Raw genomic sequence first — 23,458 nt, forward strand, 5'->3', positions numbered from 1 at the left:
ATTTTGAATGCTTTTTGCATTACGGCTGGCAAATGTCTTGGAAAAGTGGCTAGTTTCTCACTTGAGCTTTTTACTTGTTTATCAATTTTATTTTTTTCTGACTTAATTTACTTTATATTTAGAGAAGGCACGAGGTTGCGCAATTCCTGCCTTTTTTCTCTCATACTTCCTTAAACAAGCTATACTGAAAGCAGGGTACTTTGTTAAGCAAAAGATTTAATAATGTGGTGGAAAATTAGACACAAAGTTTTGCAAATCTTCGATGAACCCCTTGTTGTCTGAATATCCAGTTGGGGCTACTACTATGTGATGCCTGAACTGACTTCGGGTAGGAGAAAAATTAACGTTTCTATTTTGTGAAGCCCGAGCTGAGTTAATTTCTACTTAAGAATACTTAATTCACTATTTTTCCTAATAGATGGCATTAGTGGTCCTAATTTTTCACCTATTACAACTTCAGTCAAGGGAGGGAAATCTGAGTAACGGTTTTGGGATATACCATACTGTAAAATATTTGTAAAATTTATGTTATGAAAATCATATTGTTGTGTTTTTATATTATACTAGGAGGCTTCGCCCCCTGTTCGCTGGCGCTCGTCAACCCCCGGAACTGCTTTCGCAGTTCATTTCGGATTGCTTCGCAATCCAATGCTCGCTTTGCTCGCTCACTGGATACTTTCTTAGCGTCTAGCTTTTGTATACTTTTTTTAATATTGAAGTTCCGAAAACTTTTCACTGTAGAAAATTCTAAACCTGTACATTTCAATATTAATTGGGCATTTGGCGATACAACACTTATAGAATTGAAGGATTTGTTACGTCAAGCACTCAGTTATCATAATTTTGATCTAGTTGCGCTTCCATGTCATTTTGATTTATGTTGCTAAGTTAACTTTTGAGAAATTCTATGGCTGGCAACAGCAGTTTTATTTTTTAAGTTGTTTATTTTTATTTCCTTTAGAATTAGTTATTTTCTTAGCGAAATGTTTTTAAAACTAACAGAATTCTTTGCCGACTGTTCTCTGTATATATGAAGAAATTAAAGTAAATATTTAGATGTTGTGAAAAGAATCTTATTTAGTTGTACAAAGTACTTCTTTAAAAATGAAAACTGTTGCCACCGGCGGAGAAGAAATACAGCCAAAATTTGGAAGCCACGTAAGAGAATTATTTATAATAGATTATACTAGTAATATTATGTTTAATTTCAAAATTTTTAATTTTTGTTTAATTCAAAATTTTTTTTTAATTTGCTATAATTGAATAAGATGTGTGTGTAATCCATTACTTTTTTTATGTGTTTGTAAAAATTATAAAGACAGTAGTAATTGCATTTAAAATTTTATTTTTGCAATAAAAAACCATTTTCTAACTTTTATAATGAGATAGAGAACAAAATTAAACAATCAAAAAAGAAATTTCCATTTTTGGTCCATTGTTCTGAAATATATGTCACTGTTAAGGGGTTAATATTGAAAATATTTTACATACTTTTACCAAGATACCTAGAACTAAAATACATTCTGCATAAGCAGTTATTAATTATATATCGGGTTGTACAGCATCATTCTTCTAAATCAATTTACTAAATCAAACATTAAAACATAAAGAACTATGTAACCACTACAAAACATATCCCCACAAAGTGAAGTAAGTTGGAATCTGTAAAAGGTTTATCTCTTTAATCATCTGTTTTTAGGTTTATTTAATTCTGTCACTCTTTTTTTTCCATTCATGTAATAGATTCAATGCTAATTTTGTAGTGTAGGTCAAATTTCAACTTTTTATTTTTCACCTATCTTAAATTTTGAATAACCTATAGGTCGTTTAAAATATTTTGAATGTAAGTTACAAAAAAATGCTTTTTTCTTATCCTTTTTTCAGTATTCCCTATTCATTTATATAAAAAAGATTAGTATAAATTTTTGTGGTCAAGGCCATCAAATTTTATTAAAATCTAGGGAGCCTGTTTCTTTTAGTGAGTTAATGATTCTTTTTATTTTTTAGGCAACTCAAAAATACAAATACTGGAATAGATATTTCAGTTCCAGGATTTCAAGAGGAAAGTGCACCACTCGGAGGAGTTTCAATATTGTATGAAATTTCTGTTTTAACCACTCTAGAATTATTCAAAACATCATTACACAGTGAAGAAGATGTTGTCCATTTTTCAGTAATATTTTTGCTTCTCATTTTATTTATATACTGTAAATAGTTCATATAATCATTAAACAGAGATCTCTAAAAATAAAAAAGGGCAGGATGCTTTTTCAAAAGCAAAAGCACACTCAGTTTTGAAGGGCACTAATCTTGATAGTTGTATCAATTATATTTAGCTAGATTAGTGCCCTTCAAAATGGAATTCAAAATATTCAAATTATAAGAAATAATATTTTATGCATATTAACTTAGCCTAAAAATAATTTTCAGTAGTTATGGTTATCTGAAATTTCTGGTTTCTGCTACTGTAACATTTAACTAAACATTTTTACAAAAGGGGTACATTTAAGTCTGTAAAAGGGCAGTCAAAGTGGGCCACCTCTTGATGCACATACTTTTTTGTTTACCTTAATTAAAGCTTAGGTGTATCTATTGAAACAAAACTAAATATTTCAATTAATTCTGAAAACTTATTAAATTTTAAAAAAATGATTAAAGCAATTATGGTACGTGAAAGTTCTGGGATATAAAGCTGTTCTCTAAATTCTCTTATTTTGAGTTCAATTGCTTGAACATAAAATATGACAAATTCTTTAAGTTTAGTATTTTGAGTACATGTTCATTTTAGAAGCCGACTCAACAACTTTTGGGGTGAATAAACTATGCTTTTAATGCTGCACTTATATTTTTTTGGATTATAAACTGAAATTTGCAATAATTTTATACTTTTTGTTTTGTTTGTATTATTAGGAAATTTGTGAACTATTTTAATTATATCAAACGTTCTATTTTTAAAAATTATGATATGTTGATTAAAAAAACAATCCTGCATTTTGTATTGTTTGTAAAATCTGTGTGATTTTTATTTGGGCAAACTTAAATTGTTGTTACCTTCAAAACAAGACATAACTCCATTTTTACAGTTTTAAAATGCTAAAAATATGTTTTTTGTATCATAGAGCAGTGTACTCAACTCCTTATTATCTCAATCACATTTCTTTTTACCAGTAAAAACTGATAAACATTAAAAACTGCCATAATTGCTGCATTTGATGACAATAAAAATTCAACAATAATTTTTCTACTACAAACTCTTAATGAACTAATAAATTTTGTTATTTAAGCAGCATATATGATTTTATGTTGCTCAAATAGCAACCACCAATTTAAGTTTTGTTTTGAAAGAAAAAATTTCGTTTTAATTTACTATTTATTTATTAAAAAAATATCGTATTTTCATATATGTTATATACAAATGATCATTTATGCTATCTAAAGATTCTTATATTTTTTTGTCAACTCCTAACCATGAATGTAAGATTTTACAAAAAGCATTTGAGCTATATTGTGTATACAAATTTGGTTCTCAAAAAATTAGCACATGATATCTTAGCCATTCCTGAGTTGAAGTTCAATAAACTTTGAAAACTTGAATCATTTTAAAAAGTTGGAAAATCATTTTTAGAAAAATGATGATTATTATTATTTATTTATTTATTTGCAAGGATCAGCAAAATATTATTGTTGTAGACACATGCGTTTAGATAAATATTTATTTCAAAATATTAAATAGAAATCAAAAATGAAAGAGTAAGTGATTGTTTAATTTTATTTATGACAAGAATTAAAAGAAAAGGTAACTTACTGTTTAAACTAAACTTATCAAAAGAATTCTAATTTTTTGGGGGTTTTATTTTGCAACACTTTCTTAACAAAACTATCAAATTTTGGATTGGGCAGTAAGAACCATATTTTATTTTTCCTTGCCTAAAACTCATGATTTTTTACTATGAGTTTTACCATTGTGTCCAAATCGTTACATATCTTGTTCGAAATAAGATTTGAGTTAAAAAAACTTAATAGCTGAAAAGGAAAATTTCTAATTCAGCTAAAACATAATAAGTAGCTGATCTTATCTAATATTGCGTTATCTTTTTTTAAAAACAAATCTAAAATAGTTGTTCTTTGAAATTGTTTCTGATACATATTTTTTAATTGAATATTTAGATTTTCAAAGCCTATCGTGAAATCAATGATCTGCAGAATAAGTTAAGCAAAAAGTTCCCCAAAGCTGATTTACCTCCTCTTCCAACTGCTGATAAGCTGTCATGTGATCAGAAAGTTGAAACTCTTGACACGTTTATGCAGTCTGTAGCCAAGAATGTTGATTTATGCAGCTCCTCTACTTTTGTGCAATTCATTGGTAATTTGTCACTTTTTTAATCGAAAAATTCATTAATATTTAAGATGTAAAAATTTATTTTACTTCTTGTGATGTTTTACATCAAATATGTGAATTTTGTTTTTTGGGGTGTGTATTTTTGTGCACACTTTTATAAATTTGGATTCTCACTTGGGAATGGGCAAAATTGAAGGAATGTTTCTTCCAATACACTATTTCCTGCTCTAATAACACGGAAAAACTAGTTTTTTCTATGCGGAGAAGAGTGCAGGTTAAAATACAACTTTTTACGTACGGAACCGTCAGTGGGTCAAATAATGTTTTTGTTTAAAACTACTCAAAATGTTAGCCAAGTAAATTTTTGAAATAGCACAAAAATTTAGTTATTGTAGTTTACAGAATACAATAGAGAATCTATGTAAAACAATTCGCATTAACTTTACAATAGCTAAAGCTAACCAAAATTAATAAATTTAACAGTTTTTAATAATAATGTTCTTGATCATTTAATTTTTTTTCTATAAATAATAAACACTTAAGTGCATACTTATTATATTCTGAACTTTTTGCATTTAAATATTATTTTTTATAATTACTATGGATTTGTCCCAAGTAATTTCTAAAGTAAGTTGAATGGTATGTAACATGATATATATATAACACAAAATATTTATTTATTGCCAACCTTACGTTTCAAGGTTGCATTATAAAGTTATTCAACTATTATTCGAAATTCCTTAAAAGAATCTGTTCTTACTGTTTGCAGTTTCATCTAGGGACTGTGCCCTGCATTGATAGTGGATTAAACCTTGTATCATGCAATTTCTATATTAACTGCCATAGTTTTAAATATTCACAGTTTTTATGAGAAAGTGTGCATAAAATGCTGTAGAGTTTTAATAATCTGACTTACATAGGGATAGCATGGGGGGCACACTCTTTTGTTTTTAGAAAACCTATTTATTATAAGTTTTATACATGCTTACATTTATGTATAAACACTTAACATAACTTGCACAACACTTAAAATAAACAATTTTCTAAAAACAAAAAGCATTCAAATAATGTTTTGATTTTTAACTTGAGTGATCTTACTGGTATGAGATTCAACACTTCCTTTGATTAGCAATTTTCTTTTTTTTTTCTTCTTTCAAATCTATGTTTCTTTTTCTGTCCTGTTTTTGAAGAGCCTGAAAAAAAAACCACTTATCAAAAAAATTCTTTCATGCACATTTTTCAATTTAAACTACTTTAAATCCATATATTTATTAAAATTGAGATGAGGTGCTTTTATTTTGAATTCTTCATTGTGGTTTGCTTATTAAGAGGTCATCCTCTAACTAAGTTTTAATTAATTATTTCTATTTGATTTTTCAATTTTACTTTCGAAATCTTTTGTTTTATTTAATTGAAACATTATGTTACGGACATTACATTATTCCGAGATAATTTAATTTTTTCTTATGCTAGTAACCTGTTGTAAGTTTAATAAAAATTATTTTAAATAACTATTATATGGTACACATGTAATACTCTTCACCCATTAAAGCCTCTTATTTACAAAAAATATTGTTAACAAACAGAAAAAAAGTATTAATTTAAAAATAAAACAGATAAATCTTTAATCTCCATCAATAAGCATTGAAATTTGCATTTTTTTTATTGTTATATAATGTTGATATTTTTTTTTATACTTTAACAAATACTATTTTATTTCTTTGCTCTGTTTAGCAAAAATATTTGACAGCAGAAATGAGTGTTCTATTTTTCAGCTGTTTATTTTTGTAAGTTATGTAATGGCTATAAACTGATTACAAATTCAATTTTGTGCAGGCTTAAATTCTTCAAAGCAGCATAATGTTTCTAAAATCGGTTCTGCAGCTACTCCAAGCGAATCAGAAGTTTTCCCTAAAATGAAATTTGGAGAGAAAAGTCAAACATCTTCAAGTAGCTTGTTTGAACAAATGAAGATACCCGGAGAAAGCAGTAACTCCAAAAACATTAAAACGTAAGAAACACTTAACCACTTCACTGATTGTCCCGAGTTAACTTGGGTATTGCAAATATTTATTGTATGCAAATATTTATTATTATTGCAAATATGTATGCAAATATTGTATTGCAAATATTTATTATCCCGAGAAAAGTCGGATGTAGCAGAATTTGTCAGAACGTTTTGTTTTATCACGTTTTCACTTGGCCGGAAGCAAAAAAAAAAAAAATTAATAATAATAATCTGCTGTCGTTGGAAGTTTGCGAGTTTTGCTGTTGGATTGTGGGACTGCTCACGTGTTTTGTGCAATCTTATACACGAAGGTTGCTGAATTTACATCGGAAAAAATAATGGCGCATCACTTCACTGGTGTTGGGAAACTATCATTTTTGTGTTGTTCCTTGTTTTAAAAACTATCATACAAAGACTAGTATTTAATTTTTTTCCCCCTTGATAACTCGGGATAGTAAACTGGTGGTAAATAAAATGTTTTTCATACATAAAAAAAATTAAAATTTCAACTTTAAACTTGTATATTAGGTTTCGTTTTAGTTCCTTGTATTTATTAATAAAAAATAAAAAAATATGCTAATTTTTGGCTTTTTTCTTTTTAAAAAAATTGGTACGGGAAGCAGTTAATGGATAAGTGCTGTTGGTAATATTATGTGAATAAAAGGTAGCAGAGATAAATATTGCTTACCTTTGTCTTGTGCATGGTTACGTGTGCATAGTGTTGTCTTCACTTTATATTCTTCAATAGTCAGGGGTCTGCTTAGAAGAAATTTCCCTTCATAAAATAACTTTTCATAAAAGATTCACAAAATATTTTAACTTAAAAACGGACCCTTCACAAAATAGTTTATCTTTTAATTGGACCTTTCACAAATTGTTTATCTTCATTATTGTGTGGTTGATCGAATGAACCCTTCCCAGGAAGGAGGGAAAGAAGGACAAATGCAAACGAACTAAGTTTTGTCTTCTGGCAGACGCTTCTTCCTTTATTCGTTCGAAATTATTATTCTGCATTCAGTAGTATAGGCTAAATACCAAATATTTGTATGTTGCATCTCTAATATAGTAGCAGCAATTGCCGTTTATTTTTTAAAATTTAAATTTTTTTTTAATTATAATTTTACAGTGTTGAGTATAATCTTGTATGTCTTTACAATTCAAAAACTTCTTGAAAAAGTTTTTTGCAATAACAGGACTCTATTTGCACAAATTCACAAAAGCAGGACCCTGGTTGAATGAATGTGCTATAACGTTTATTTTATATTCACAAATTACGAGTAATTTTTTCACAATTTTACAAAAACGGACCTTTCGCAAAATGTCTGGACAGACCACTGATAGGGCACGAATACCTAGTGTGACATTGCTCAATAAATATAGACATTGTTAATTCAGTAAAAAGTTCAAATTGCTTTTTAAAAATACAAGTTTATTATTAAATAAACATGATTAGTGAATAGAAGGGAGTGATTTCAACACGATGGATGAGTAGTGAAGTAAAACTTATTGAAAGTTGTTCATTACATAATTAAACTGAGACATCCAGAGGCTAAAATAATAAACAATGAATCATTGAATTGGAAGATTAGTGATAAAATATTTATTATATAACAGTGCTTCATTTCATAATCATTCCATTGTTTTACTTTATGACTTTGCGATTGATGTGTTAAAATTGCTATAGTGTTAAAATCAGGGATGGTTAGTTTCTTCCAAAATGGAAAAAAACAACTGGAAGAAATTGGTTTCTTCCCACCCAAGTGGGAGAAACTCTTTTTCAAAAAGAAAAATCAAAATATTAAAAGAAATTTTCATTCAGTTTAAATAATAGTCATATTGTTTTCATAGCTATTTAATGTATTATTCTCAGTGAAAACTAAAGAGCAATAATTGAAAAGAAAAGTAAATTTAATATATGTTTTCAAAAATTAACATGACTGTAGTCCTTCAGTGTTTTAAGCAAATGAATAAAGTAAAAAACATCAAGCAAATCGCAGAAGCAGTAATCAAGACTTATGGAAACATTTGATTCGGCTATGTCATAGACACGACAAAAAAAAGTAATAATAAAGTAAAAACTTTAAAATTATATTAAGATCTGTTAAAATTTCATAATTAAATTTTATTATTACAACTAAATTAAAAGTCACATACTAAATTTATACGCCAATACAAAGCGCATGTTAAATTCACAATTATAAATAACATTAATTTTTTTTAGCATCAAATACTGTTAAGTATGAACACTCAAACTAAATTTTAAACTATATGGATTTTAAAATATAAATTGAAATTAATATATAGATTCTAAAATTCTGTATGAAACTAAAATGAATAATCGGAAATTATTATTTTCTTTTTAAAGAACTGATGTTGAAAATGTTTAACTTTCTTGTACTAAATTTAATTTAATTTCAATTTAAACTATTTCCATAATACATACATATTACTAAATAGCTGTCTTGTCATTTTTAATTTTTTCCATTTTGACCAATATTTTTCTAGTGTCTTAAAAAAAAATAGGGTTTTTCTGAGTAAAATTTGTGAAATTATCAGCTCCAAGCAGTTAGCATTTAAAAATCATACCAGGGGAGTTCTTCCACGTTGGATTGGTCTAGAATGCCTGAAATGGAAAAGCTTAACAGATTTTCCCTAGATTTCTCTTCTTGATCAAAGCATTGCGTGGCAAAGATATTGCTTAATCAAAACATTGCACATATTCACACCTGAGTGCTCTGGATGTGTAGTAGGTGGAGATGTTACTACCCGCAACCAACTGCATATCCAGAGCACTCAGGTTTGAACATGTGCATGTTTTGATCATGGAGTGAAGTCTAGTAGACAGGTTTAAAAAAGTGGAATTACTTAAATTCAGGGAAAATTATCGGAGAGTCGGGAAGTGTTTCTATATCTGATGTTGCTCATCAGCTACAGATTACTATTTTTTTTTACACAAGGCGAAAAGTAATAAGAAATAAAAGTTAACACATTTTTTGTTACCACATGTTATTTTTCAGTCATTTTTGTATTTCATTTTATTGGTCATTTATTTAAATAATGTGTAATTAAAGTGGGGAGTTTGGAACTATTAGTTAAAATTATTTGTGAAACGGTTATAGTGAAGTGAAATTTCGGTCCCTTGAAGGTTCACTATAGTGGGGTTTGACTGTATATATATATATATATATATANATCCGGAATAGCGATGGTCCCGATCGTTCCGGATAATCGGTTCCCTACTGTACATGTTATTTTTCAGTCATTTTTGTATTTCATTTTATGGGTCATTTATTTAAATAATGTGTAATTAAAGAGGGGAGTTTAGAACCATTAATTAAAATTATTTGTAGAACGGTTATAGTGAAGTGAAATTTCGGTCCCTTGATGGTTCACTATAGTGGGGTTTGACTGTATATGTAAATATATGAATATATATATGTAATGCTTTCGTGCCAAATTATCCTTTTTCATATTATAAAACTTAAATATTTCATTTTCAATTTATGTTTCTCAGTATTTTATTTTGCAGTCATATTTAATATTCCTTTTTTGTAATGATAATTCCATAATAATTTTTACTAAGCATTTATTCAGGAAAAGAGTAAAGAAAAGCTATGTGCAAATATACATGGCACGGAAGTTCCTGGAGACAAGTTCACTACATTATTTCCAAAGGACAAGTGTGCACTTTTTTCACCCGCTGCATATAGTTATTTTCTCCTATCATGTGATCTACAGTACCCAGACTTCTTTGTTAGAAATGACGCTGTAAGATGTAATCATAAGACTGGATGCAAGATGTATTAAGATCTCAAAATATTTATTAAATTGAATGATTTTTGGTTTCATAAAGGCATTTTACTACGCATTATGGACTCATTTAAAAATATAGATTACATTTCTATTCAGTTGAGGATAATATATATGCTAAGTGCTTAGTTTATTTTGTGAAAGAGAGTATTTAATCTTCTCATCTGTTAGAAAGGCTAGTCTACAATTAAAATATAATTCTTCTAAGGCTTAGTTTTAAGCTCCTTTAATTCTATTAAGCTATTATTTTAGATGTTACATATATATGTATATGCAATTTAAGTTTTACGAAATATTTTTTCGATGAATGTTTGCCTTCATTTTCATGTTTATTTTGGTTTTTGCAGTGCCCCTCAGAGCCTCTTTGATGAGTTTGATGATGATAGTTTATTCAGTTCAAAATCATATCAGAAAAAGAAAGAACAGTCTAATGAAACTGAGAAAAAAACAGAGAAGAAAGCTGTTTCAAATAAACAAAAATCTGTGAAATCTGACTCTGAGAAAGTTGTTGAATCTGATATTATAATTCAAGATAGAAAATTTGGTAACTCTATTTCTTTTGCATTCTAAAACAATGATGTAATTTTTTTTGCCTGACTATTTTTGTGAATAGAAGGGAAAAATTTTTTACTCTATTATATGAGCTAAAATAGTGTATAAGTTTGTTTGTTTTTTTAAAAAATCTATTTCAATTTCTCTTGGAACAAATTATGCAAACAAAAATAACTTGCCAAAAAAATTATAAGTTTCATTTTCTGCTTTTATAAATAAAATAATTATAAATGATAATTTCTCTAAATGATAAATTCTCTTAATAATAGATATTTATTTATTATTTTTGAGTTCGGTAAGCAAACTTTTTATATATCAGGGTTCCCACTGTCCTTAAAAGTCTTTAAAAACTGCATAATTTTTATTTTGGAAAATAAGGGCCTTTAAAAGTCCTTAATTTTCAGCATCACTATAATAAATAGGAACTTTCTTTCAGTCTTACAAAAGTATTAAAAACAAAAATCGTTCTTTTATCGCTTAGCATGAGACCACGCATCTAGGGTAGAGCATTTTAGAGAGACAAGAAGAACAAGGCAAGGCGACGACATCATGTCCTTCTTACATTAATATATTGGTCTTTTATTATAAATTCTTGTGATGGAAACTTTATTAATAATAACAATAATTATAATTTTATATAAATTAAAACATATTCATAAGGTTAAAAGAGCTCCATTGTTCTATCATAATTAAAGGCACATTAGTATGCTCTTTAAGCAAGTTGAATAAAATTTGAATTTATGTATCATGTTAATTTATAATTAATTATTTGAAGGCCTTGTTCTAAGGACAATTATGTATTTCGTTTTTTAAGCAAAACCTAATGATCTCGTTCAATAAATTAAAAAAAGGAAAAAACACCTTGGAAAGAAGTTCTCAGATTCGCAAAATTTGCCTGAACCCACTTTGGCAAAGCCTGGTAATAAATACAATTTTATCAGTACTTGCATTATAATAAAGTTGTTTTATTATTTATTTTTTAACAAAAAGGTAAATAATTGTCACTTTCACTAGGGGTATATGTATACTTAAAGATAACAGTTATTATACTATTTTTAAAATCCTTAATTTTTCAAAAAACCTTTAATTTTTTCAAAAAAAAGTACTTAATTTTTGCTTTGTTAAAAGAGTGGGAACCCTGTATATCAAGTTGAACTTTTTATAAATTGAGTTTCTTTTTTAAAGCAATTATATTTTTACTGGAACAATTTTTGTTTCATTAACAAGCAAGTAAACAAAGCGAAAATTATAAGTCACAAAAATGTAAAAAAAAAAAATGAGTTTTACTTTTGTCACTGGAAAAGTTGTAAATGACAATTTTGAAAAATGTGCTAAAACCTTTCATATTTTCTTACCTGAATTAGTTTTGAGATTGAAATAAAATATTTGTGGCTTTGTATTGGTCAAAGAAATAAGCCAATTTCTATTAAACCAATTTTTTTCATAAGTAAATAAAACAAATATTGCAAGCCACAAGAAATTTAAAAAAAATCAAACTAAGTTTCACTTTCTACTTCCATCACTAAAAAAAATTCTGAGTCATAGTTTCTCAAAAAGTAAGAAACTAGGAAAAAGTGAGTGAATTATGATAATTTTAAAAAATTCCCTTTAAATCAAAGGAAGAAGTATATGTTAATGTTTTCTAAGATTGCTAGTGAACAGAAGTAATTTAATATGTACTTTTTGCATGTCACTGAAATACCTTTGCAGGTTTACCTTCTGCTTGCAATAATTGCCTTGGCAAATAATTTTATGATACTCTTTAAATATTATCCTGTGGTGCTCATAAGTAATTGAATTACTTAGATCTCCAGATTTGCATATATTTAACAAATTAATATGATTTTTTTTCTTTTTTTAAGTTTGATTTCCAAAAACCCACAGGCTGATATTTTTTGTTTGAAACTTATATAATTATTTAATTTATATATTTTATATAGATATCATTAGTTGTCTTTTGGAATGAGGAGTTTTGCGTTTAAGGGCTTAAATAGTTTCTGTAAATGTTTGAATAAATTTTATTTTCTAATTCTATACTTTTGACTTGTATGACACTTTTGTGTTAAAAATGAGGAGTCTACTGCTTTCTTTTCTGCTTTCTCTATAATGATGAAAGAGTAAACAAGATTTTTAAATTTTTAATACTAATATATATATATANTATCAAGAAAAATTTCAAATATCTCTGATGTGAACTGATCCTTGTAATTGTGAGACCCTGGACTAATGGCCCATTAATTATGTTCAGGAATACCAAAAAATTTTAATGTTCAAGTGTCAAAAATGATTATGTATTTTTTAAAATCTTTTTTTAATAATAAGTACCTCAATAAGTAAAGCTTATTTTTGTATGTTAAATACATGTCAATCTTCTCCATTTAGGGGATGTATCATTATTTGATGAGCAAGATTTTGGTGATTACATCACAAAAGATGAAGAAGCTTTATTTTTAGTGACACCCTCTGATGAAAAGAAAAAGAATAATACCTTAATTACTAGACCTAATGATACATTTCTATCAGCTGAAGAAATCGAAGAGTGAGTTATTTTATGCTTTAAATCTGTTTATTTGTCACTTTTTTAAAAAAAGTAATAAATAAATAAAATAGGTCATGAGAGTGAAGTTATACTGTTAAACTTCCATAGTTTTTATTTATTTATTTTAAATAACGATAAATAAGAGTTGAGAAAAAATGGCAATCCTTGTTTGTGGAATATTTTAGTATTTATTACATTATGAAAAAAAAAGAGGATAGTTTATTCGTTCCTGATGAAAATTAGAATAATTTTTCTTTAATTATTAATGCTCCAAATGAATAATAAATTTGTGTGAGTTTATGAAGACAAGAAGTTTTCATTTGTGTTGTGTTTGTGTATGTTTATATCTATTATATTTTTGTTGGCATGGTTTTTTATCTAAAAAAATTTTTTATCTTTCAATTTTTTTTATCTAAAATTTTTTTTTCTTTGTTCATGTGCATTAGACTGCTTAAAGCATGTATTATATCTAACTTTGAAAAACAATTGCATTATATAGAACTGCCTTAAGTTATTGATATTATTGAAGATTTTTTTTCCTTAGCATGTTTGACTTATCAATTTTGTAACTAATTCTTCCAGCTTTATGGCCATTCAAGTGCAATGTGCATTGACAGGAGTGGAATTTTAAAAAAAAATCAATAATTAACCACTGGACTAGTAACTAAATGATATAAGAAGTCCCTACACATTTTCACTGAACCATTTACGTGTATTGCTTAAACTTTGTTTTTAAAAAAAATTGATAAAATGAATTTAAAGGAGAAATTACTGTTCAGAGATGTTCTCAGTTATGATGAAATATGTTAATTTGTGACAATAATGCAGATCAAAACATTAAACTGAAAATCAAAACACAGTCACCAGAATATTCTCTGGCACCAAAGTTATTTTAAATTTCCTTTTTTAATGTTTATTTGTAATTGTTTCTTTATTGTTTAATACAAATATTTTTTCATAAATCCTTGAAAAATTTTTTAAGAAATTATTGTGTATTTTTTTAAATTTTATTTTCATATTTCTTAATAACAAAAGTGAAATTGTTATTTCATTCTTGCTTTTTATTTATCTGAGTTACTTTTCAGTGAAGTTAGTAAAAACGGATTACGTACTGGTATCACTACTTAAATTCTAGATGGTGAATTTATTCTACTTAATTTATAGGAAACAGTGGTCTGCCTTCGAAGCATTTACATTTCCTGTTTAGAAAAATAAAAAACTTTGTGTAAGCTTAGACTTGAAGAGGATGTTATTTTCATGTAGAGACAGGGGTCTATCCCGCAAGTGTTACTTTTGTAATGCCTTGCCCTTATATTTTATATTTACTTTTCTAAATTTGATTTTATAGCCATCAGTTAAACATTTAAATATTTACAAATTGAAATGAACTACATTCTTAGTTAATTAAATTTGTTTACCTTGAATTATTTTTATACCTATATGATGTGATGGTTCCTTATTTTCAGTTAAAGGAAATATTTGTATTACTTGTTTTTAATATTAGTGTAGTTATTATTATTATTTTTTTTTAATTGTGTTGTAATTCTTATTTCTGGTGTAACCTCTGAACAACTTGAGTAATACCTTACCATTTTGTTTTTCTGGAAGAATGACTTATTTCAAATCCTCGTGAGCATGACAGTCACGACTAGTTCCATTGAGGTTAAGATTTAATATGACAATTTTCTCAATTAGTATTAATTTTAGTAATTTGTATAATTGGTTATTTTTGATAAGTTTTAAACAGCTTGAAAATATTGTGCAGGAATGTCAAAACAAATAGTAATGTGCCTTGTGAATAATTAATTTCCTGGATTATTATTACTATAGTATTCAGTATTCTGTTGTCTGAGAAATAATAAGTGATTCTAATGCAGATAATTTTTCCTGTGAATTTTAAATTTTAAATATACCACCTGTAAAATAAGCTAAGGTAAAACCATTCTTTTTAAAATGAAAATTACTAGTGCTATTTTTATTCTTCAATATTATTTGGAGTTCATTCTTAATTTAGAGGAAATGCTGGATTGTATTGAAATTTAATTAAAAAAAATTTTAAAAAATTATAATTTTTTTTTTTAATTAAATGTTTTTTTTTATAAAATTCTACATCTTCAGAATGGACATGCGATGAAATTTTTTCTCTTTCGAACTATTGTAAAATTATTCATTAGTTGTTTGATTACATAAATATTTCTCTATAGCGATTGCTGTGTAGCATATCAAAAACTTTAAACTTTTGTAAGGCTGTAAACTTTTCGATTGTTTACACAAATAAAATTGTAAAGGGTAATTTTTTGTTTCTTATCTCAACACTCTCTCGTTTTGTGGAACCCAATGATTAGTTGCATTTACTTATTTCTCAATGATTTTAAGTTAACTTTATAATTGAAGCATTTGTAGGTGTTTTTCTATTTCTATTAAGAATTATGTCAGAATTTTGATTTAGAACTAAGTTTTAAAGTAGTTGTAAAAAATGTTTTAATACTGTTTTTTTACAACAATTAATTGTGATAAAAATATCCTAAGTTGTTATGGTTACTTCTCTTTAGTAATGCTACACAAATATTACATAATTTAATTAGTTAGATGAAAAAATTTTTCCTTAATTACTTTTTTTACTCTACCATATTCTATTGTAGGATAATTTATTCTATTATTCAGTTACGTAATTAAAATTCTAAAATGATCTACCATTTACTTAGATAAGGAACAGTATGTTTGTTACAAACATACCATTCCTTTATATCGATTGTTAAACTAAAGGACCACTAAAAATTATTTTATGATTTTCCGAGTCAAGTTTCAGTGGTCCGACCACTCATAATTCTAAACCCTGCATATATAATTTTTATGACTTTTAAAGTATCTGAATAGTTTCAACACAATTCATTTTAAAAAATGGCTTAGTTAAAATTTGAACTAAGCTTTGATTAGCAAACATAAGTTTAGTAATCAGGGATCCTAAAATTATAAATTTTAAGTACATTTTAAAAATTTGTGAGATATTTCTTTAAATTGAACTTAAAGACTACAAATTTTCTTGTCACGCTAACAGCTCTACATCAAATTGTAATGCATAATTATCAAAATTAATTGTTTTCTAGATCAATAATATGATTACTTGTGTTTTTAAATCTTAATTAAAATCTTTAAAGCAATTCAATTATATAACTGAATAGAACTAATCATATTCAGAATTGATTTTCTAAAAGAAAAATATAAATATTCTTATAAAACATTCATTAACAAAGGCAATAATTTACAATATATTAAGATAACTCTGTAAGTAAAAAAGAAAAAGTATAAAAAGCATTGACTCATTTAACTGTACAACATTATCATTCATTTATTATTCCAAGTTTTGAACTTAATTTTGGAAATATCAGTGAAGGAAAGTACTAAATTACAGTCTCTGAGAATTTTTGGAGTAAAAAACATTAAAAAAAAGAGTCCTTATTGAAAAACGTACATTAGTTGTTAATTTCTCAGTCCGATATTTTTTCATATTTATAATTATAACACCTTTTTTAGTATTTATAAAAAGGTTGAATAATTACAGAACAAAAGCAAAATGAATTACATTTTTATGCAGTAGTAATTTTAAGCATGGTTCTTTCGCTTCTCATTTGCAATGTTTGTAACTACAGAATTGTTTGCTGAAATTGCTTTTTTTTTTAAATTCAAATAAAATAAACAAATATTTAAAAAAAATTGAACCTTTCTGATTTGTTCCAATTGAATTTGTTGAAAATAGTAAATAAGGTGATATACTTTTTTTGTTCTTTAAATTGTAATTGGGTATCTTTTTCATAAAAGTAATCTGAATTTCAAAATTTTTGAAACAATTGAAGTGCTAAATTTAATTTCGTATACTATATTTAAGTCAATAGACTGTTTGTGAAGCACATTTTCTGTCTTGTAAACTGTTTTGATAAGTGACCAGGCAGAAAAGAAAATTTATGTTTTATAAGGATTGGCATTTCATATGGAAGGAATCTATTTTCTTCCATGACATTTTATTTTATAACCGTCGTTTAACAGCCGACCCAACTTCATGGGTTTACGACTACTAACGTTCAACTTCGTAGCCTTGTAATTTTGAACTAATCCAGAGGACAAGGAAACTCCTGGATCAGTACCCCCAGAGGTATTGATTTGTTGTGGGAACATGGAGGACTTTGAGACTCGACAGATTTAACGTGCAGTAGTCACCATTTACTACACGGGGAGTCTTCGGCCGGCGAGGATCGAACCCACGACCTCTTGGATATGGGCCCAGTGCCCTACCGACCAGGCTATCCCAGCCCCTTCCTTGACATTTGAAAAAACTTGAAGAATGAAAAAAAAAAACTTGAAAGATCAATACAAATGTTTAGAATTAGAGCAATAGAATAGCTAAATTTTAAGCAAATTAAATTTAATATAGTATCAGAGAGTTGAAAATTCATATCATTTAAGAGTCGATTTGAGTCTTCATACTTAGCAGTATTTGATTATAAAACTTAGTATACTATTTGTAATTGTTTTTTTGTGTTTTTTTGCCTTTTAGTAGTGCATATGTTTATTATGCTATTTGTTAATTTAGTATTAATAATGCATATTTTAACAACTCTTTATATAATAATAAAATTAGGTTTTACTATACTCATTTACATAGAATGACAGCTGTTTTAATTTCTTAAGAAATTCATTCAATTTATTTTTCTTTTCAATCGTTTTTTAATATTCTTTCATTTAAAAATAATAAAATTGACGAAATGATTCATTTAAAATGCTTGCAAATGAATGCTGTTGTTTAAACTATATTGCAATTATAAATTGTTTAAAAAAAATAGTTTTAATATTTGATCTTTCTTTTTGAAAAAGATTTTCTTCCACTTGAGCTGGAAAAAGCACATTTCATCTCAGGTGGTTTTTTCCAAAGAAGAAACTTGCAGTCCTTGTTATCTAGGCACGTAACTTTTCATAAAATGTTATAAAATAAAAAAAATTCTTCAAAATGTAACTTTAGAACTTTCTTCCATTATCCTCTTCATTTGTTTATAATTAGTAGACAGTTAACAAATTTAGAATCATTAAGTTTTATTGTTATTCATTTCTGTAAATGGATAAATCTTAGATGAATATCCAAAGCCTGAAACATCTCATTTATACTTTGAACAGTTTGCCTCTTTTAAAAAAACTAGAGTAGCGAATTTAGGGTACGAGGATAAGATTTTTTTAAAATCTATTTTTGCTGTGAAATCAAGTAATTTAAAAATGGCTACAGAAAAATAGTTAAGAAGTTTTTTTTCTCTTTAGATAAAAAAATAAATTAATAAAATTAAAAATTCATAGCAAAGAGACCATCCATTTTGTTTATATCAATTAAAAAAGTATTTGATCTAAAAAAAATGAAGATTGAAAAAAATTACTGAGTTGATAAGCCAAAAAATAATATCAAAACGAAGCTATTGAATAACCATAACAGCTACGCAATATGAGTTTTTAATTTGAGAGTTTTTGCCTTATTTTTTTTACTTATTTTTTCCAGATGAAATAAATAAACCACATGATCTTTATCTAAAGTGAACATTTTAGAATTATATTCCTTATGCCATTTTAAAAATACTATGTTCCCTTTAAAAAAAAAAGAGGTAAAAGAATACCATTGTTTTTGTTTATTTTCAATGTTTTTGGTATTGTACAGTGCAAAAAAAATGGAAAGTGGGCACCTTAAATAACTTTAGATCTAATGATCCACCCTTCACGTACTAGGATTCAATCTTAATGATTCAAGGGCTTAATCTTAAATACGTCAATTACTTAGTGCAAACGGCACTTGGAGCTATGAATCTAGACACACAAAAGTTTGTTTGTTTTCTGAATAAAGATGCGTTTTCTTTGACAAATTCTTGAGCGGGAAACTGGAAAATATATAGTTGTGTTAGGAGAGCGGTTGAAAGTATGGTGTTTCCGATTCATGTCCATCTCCCAAGTGTAGAACAGCCTATTATAATGTGAGGCAAAATGTCTCACCCAATCACCGACTAGCCCAAATCCTCTCACAGTCGAACTTTTATTCTGCTTGCGTCGAATTGATCTCGGCTTTTATTACATTAGACTTTCGTCGCAATCCCGACACAACAATTCTTATTTTATATATATATATACAGGGTGCGTTCTGAAAGTAATGCGCATATTCTGGGAGAAATAGATTTATTGATCCTATGGGTACAAATGGTTAAGATTCTTCAAAATAGTTCCCTTGTGCATCAATACACTTGCGAAAACGATTCTGCCACGCCTGGAAGGCACCCAGGAACTCCTCGACTGGATTGCCTCTCAGGAACCTTGTAACATGAGCTTGGATGTTCTCTACCGACTCCCAGTGCCTTCCCTTCAGCTCTCTTTTCAGTCGCAGGAACAAAAAAAAAGTCACACGGTGCCAAGTCAGGGAAATAGGGAGGCTGGGGCACCAAGGGGGTCTTACTTTGGGTCAGATAGGTTTTGCTCCTCCGTCAACACCTTCGGCACAAGCTTCGCACAGACATTTCTCATTTGCAAATCCTCCTTCACAACCCCATGTACCACACATTTTGACAAGTTCAGGGTGTTGGTGATTGCCTGAATGCTTAACCGACGGTCTGACTTCAAAACTTCACGCACACGCTGGACGTTTTCATCTGTTCGGGCTATTGTTGGGCGTTCAGAACGAGGCTCGTCGGTGACCTTCTCCCGACCCTCCTTGAAGGCCATATGCCACCTTCCACACTGAGATCTCGAAATGTATTCCACCTTAAAGGTGTCTTGAAGCATGTGATGAGTTTCCGTCGCATTCTTCCCAAACCGCACACAAAACTTTATCGCTTTCCAGCGAACACTCCATCACGCTGTGACTCGATCGAAAAAATGACTTTGCGCAAAGACACGTCCTACCGCTCCTACTACTCGGAGTGACCTGAGACCAGGCGTATTCGGAAGGACAAATTCCCTACCACATTTTTAGACCAATCTGAGTGCGCTGCGATTGATAGTCGCGTCGCAATAAAATCATGCGCATTACTTTCAGAACGCACCCTGTGTATATATATATATAGAGAGAGAGAGAGAAAGCACAAAAAGAAGAAAATCAATAAGTTTATTATAGATATTGGAAAGCACTCCTTTTTGTGGATATAATCGTGTGAGCTGATGAAAATATTGTCTTTTTCCTTTTTGAGGGATTTTTATTATTATATATTTTTTTTAAATAATTTTCTTCTCTTTTTTCATTTTGTAATTTTTTCCATGCTTTCTCTACATTTTGAACATATATATGTAGCGAAACCTCCTGTTATGGACACTCGCGTAACCGGACGCGGGTAGTCCTTTTTGCTCTGAAATGTTATTTTCTTGTGATTGCTCTTGTGAAATCATTTGGACAGCAGCATATATTGATCTTTTCATCTGGACCACACCGGTTATGAGACCCCCTCAAGTTGCAATGAAGTCGTCTTAAATGCTCTCAATGCTTCTACCTCACTTCTTATCAATTTGAAGACTCATGTATTTAACACAGCTGGGGTAAGAAAAGAGAACAGAAGTATAATCTTTGAGGTGTTCATATAAATGAAACATTTATTCAGACGCTTGATAGATGATCAATTGTGAATTATCAACTCCATGAATCCTCAGGACTTTTACAGGTACGCATTGCTTTTTTTCCCCTGCGAATCGTGGGAGGTTTACTTTCAAGCAGGTATTAACCACGTTTCCTATCAAGTGAAGGGTAGGTTTTATAAATAATTGGAACCCAATGAGGACTTAAATTTTTTTTTTTTAAAGTTATAGATTGTTACGCTATTATTTTTATTTCCTAAGGATAAGCAGATTGTTACATAAAAATTTAAGTCTACTCAACTAAATGGTCCTTAGATTTTAATAATCATTTAATTCAGTTAACATTGCAACTTAATATACTGTTTTTAATTTTTTTTGTTTTAATATTCATGAAAAAAATAGCTGCGCTTAATTTTACCATTCAATTACAATGAAATCATTCAAAATGGAATGCAGTTTAGTTTCATAACTTTTACAATCTGAATGGCGTTAACTTTTAATAATCTGAAAATGTTTTTAAAAATTCCGACCCGCGTTTACAAAAATTACCTGGTATTTCGTTGGCTAGCCCTGTTAATTAATACAATTATATCAGTGCTTACATTATAATAAAATTGTTTATTATTATTATTTTTAATTTACTGTTTTGTTTTAGAAATGTAAATAATTTGCACNCCTGGTATTTCGTTGGATAATACAATTGTTAATACAGCTTGTTAATTAATACAATTATATCAGTGCTTACATTATAATAAAATTGTTTATTATTATTTTTTTTAATTTACTGTTTTGTTTTAGAAATGTAAATAATTTGCACTGTCACTGGTTGGCATATGTTTATTCGATGATAAACAATTATACTGTTTTTAAAGTCCTTAATTTTTGCAAAAAGTTTTTTAAAAAAAAATGTCCTTACAAGTGCTTAATTTTTGCTTTGTTAAAAGAGTGGAAACCCTGGTCACATTTTTACTCGACTGGAAGCAAGTAAAAATAATTTTCTGTGATTGGAAGTTAGGCAAGTTTTGCTGTTGGCTGCATACGTGTTTTGTGCGATTGTATATTCGAAAGTTCCTGAAAGTTACAAAGAAAAAAAGTAGCGTTCGCTGGCTTTTGGAAAGTATCACTTTCTGTTTTCCCTTGTTTTAAAAACTATCATACCAAGACAAATATTTAACTTTATTCATTTGCCCGAGATAAATCGGAATAGTAAACTGAAGGTAAATTAAATATTTTTTTACTCTTATTTACTGTAATGTAAATTAATATTTTTTAAAAAAAAATCAAAATTTCAACTTAAAACTTGTGTATTATGTTTTGTAATAGTTCCTTGTATATATTGAAGAAGTAAAAAAAATATGTTGGTTTTTTTGGGCATTTTTCTCCAAAAAAAAAATTTAGTAAAAGGAAGCGGTCACAAAACTGGCTTTAATAAATTACCTAAGTTTTCCATAGCAATAATTTTCGGACGTCTGCGTAAATCTAATAATTACCATCACACCTTTCTTAATAGCTTATTATAAAGTTGTTATTTGTAAAAATAAAATAAAAAAATCCCTCATATTTTTAGTTATATTTATTACCTAGTATCGAACATTCTCGAATGATACGACCACCCCCCTTAACGACATTCTTCATGAGATGAGACGAGGGTAGAAACTTCGGAGGTGGTGTGCAATCGCTCTTTCCAAAAACAGAAGATGATTCCTTTGCCTGTTGCATTTAATTCAATAAGACTTTGCGGATGTCCCTTACAGCTGAAATATCGCGCTCTAGTCGCCAGTGTTCGGGCGCCATTATTCTTTTGTCCCGACTGCTGTCAGCTCAAATGATGATCAACCATGATTTCAGTAAAAGAAATGTTGCTTAATGCTGTTTTATCTTTGAGAGTTCCACCTTCCACAAAAGGAAGATTGGGTTAAATTGATAGGATGCCGTTTCTCTATCCCGTTTTTGGGAAACCAACGATGAAAAATGATTCCTTGGCGAGGAAAACAGTTGTGTGTGAGATTTGATGTTGATATATAGGGACGTTATTTTGCTATGTCCTTTCAGAGATAAGTTCGCAGATGAGAGTATAATCATAGCATTTCATAAGTTTTCAGATATTTGTTCTTCCAAAATTATTCTATGGAGTGTTATTCGAACATTTTTTGAAAATCTGTTCTTAGAAATACGTAATTTTTAGGTTCATTTACCTGCGCTTATTTTTAAAAGTAGCACAAAATTAGAAAAGCCACAGTTTTAAGAGAATAAAAGAGCATTTTTTGATCTGATACTTAACTATTTTAAAAATAACTCTACCACTCCATTATTTGGGCTCGTAGTAATCTTGGACAAATTGAGAATTGTTCATTTATTAAGGCTGCTTTTTGTAAAATTTATCGTCACTTCCCTATTTTCATAACTGCTGTCAGTTTGCAACAGTTATTTGAGACTGTTAGGTCAAGTTTAGTTTACTGTGTTGTTAAATCGGAAATTAAATCGGAGGGTCCATGCGAAGAAAAGGCGGAAATGACAAGCGTTTGTGATCTCATATTTTAAAAGTTACTCTAAATCTACATAAAAACTTGTAAAAATTACGGATTTGTCATTAATTTTGATAATTTTTATTTGAATGAAAAAATCT

The 23,458-nt window shown here is 28.3% G+C and overlaps 1 protein-coding gene across 1 annotated transcript in view; it reads left to right on the plus strand.

Annotated features, from left to right (window-relative positions):
- LOC107455744 (HCLS1-binding protein 3) overlaps window positions 1-23,458 on the plus strand; it is a 37,576-nt gene that overhangs the window by 6,310 nt on the left and 7,808 nt on the right. The window contains exons 3-7 of the mRNA XM_016073425.4: window positions 2,008-2,173; window positions 4,168-4,363; window positions 6,176-6,350; window positions 10,505-10,701; window positions 13,092-13,248. Coding sequence (XP_015928911.2) covers window positions 2,008-2,173; window positions 4,168-4,363; window positions 6,176-6,350; window positions 10,505-10,701; window positions 13,092-13,248 — 891 coding nt within the window. The remainder of the gene's footprint in view (window positions 1-2,007; window positions 2,174-4,167; window positions 4,364-6,175; window positions 6,351-10,504; window positions 10,702-13,091; window positions 13,249-23,458) is intronic.

This window comes from Parasteatoda tepidariorum, chromosome 2, assembly GCF_043381705.1.
Source record: "Parasteatoda tepidariorum isolate YZ-2023 chromosome 2, CAS_Ptep_4.0, whole genome shotgun sequence".
Classification (NCBI taxonomy): domain Eukaryota; kingdom Metazoa; phylum Arthropoda; class Arachnida; order Araneae; family Theridiidae; genus Parasteatoda; species Parasteatoda tepidariorum.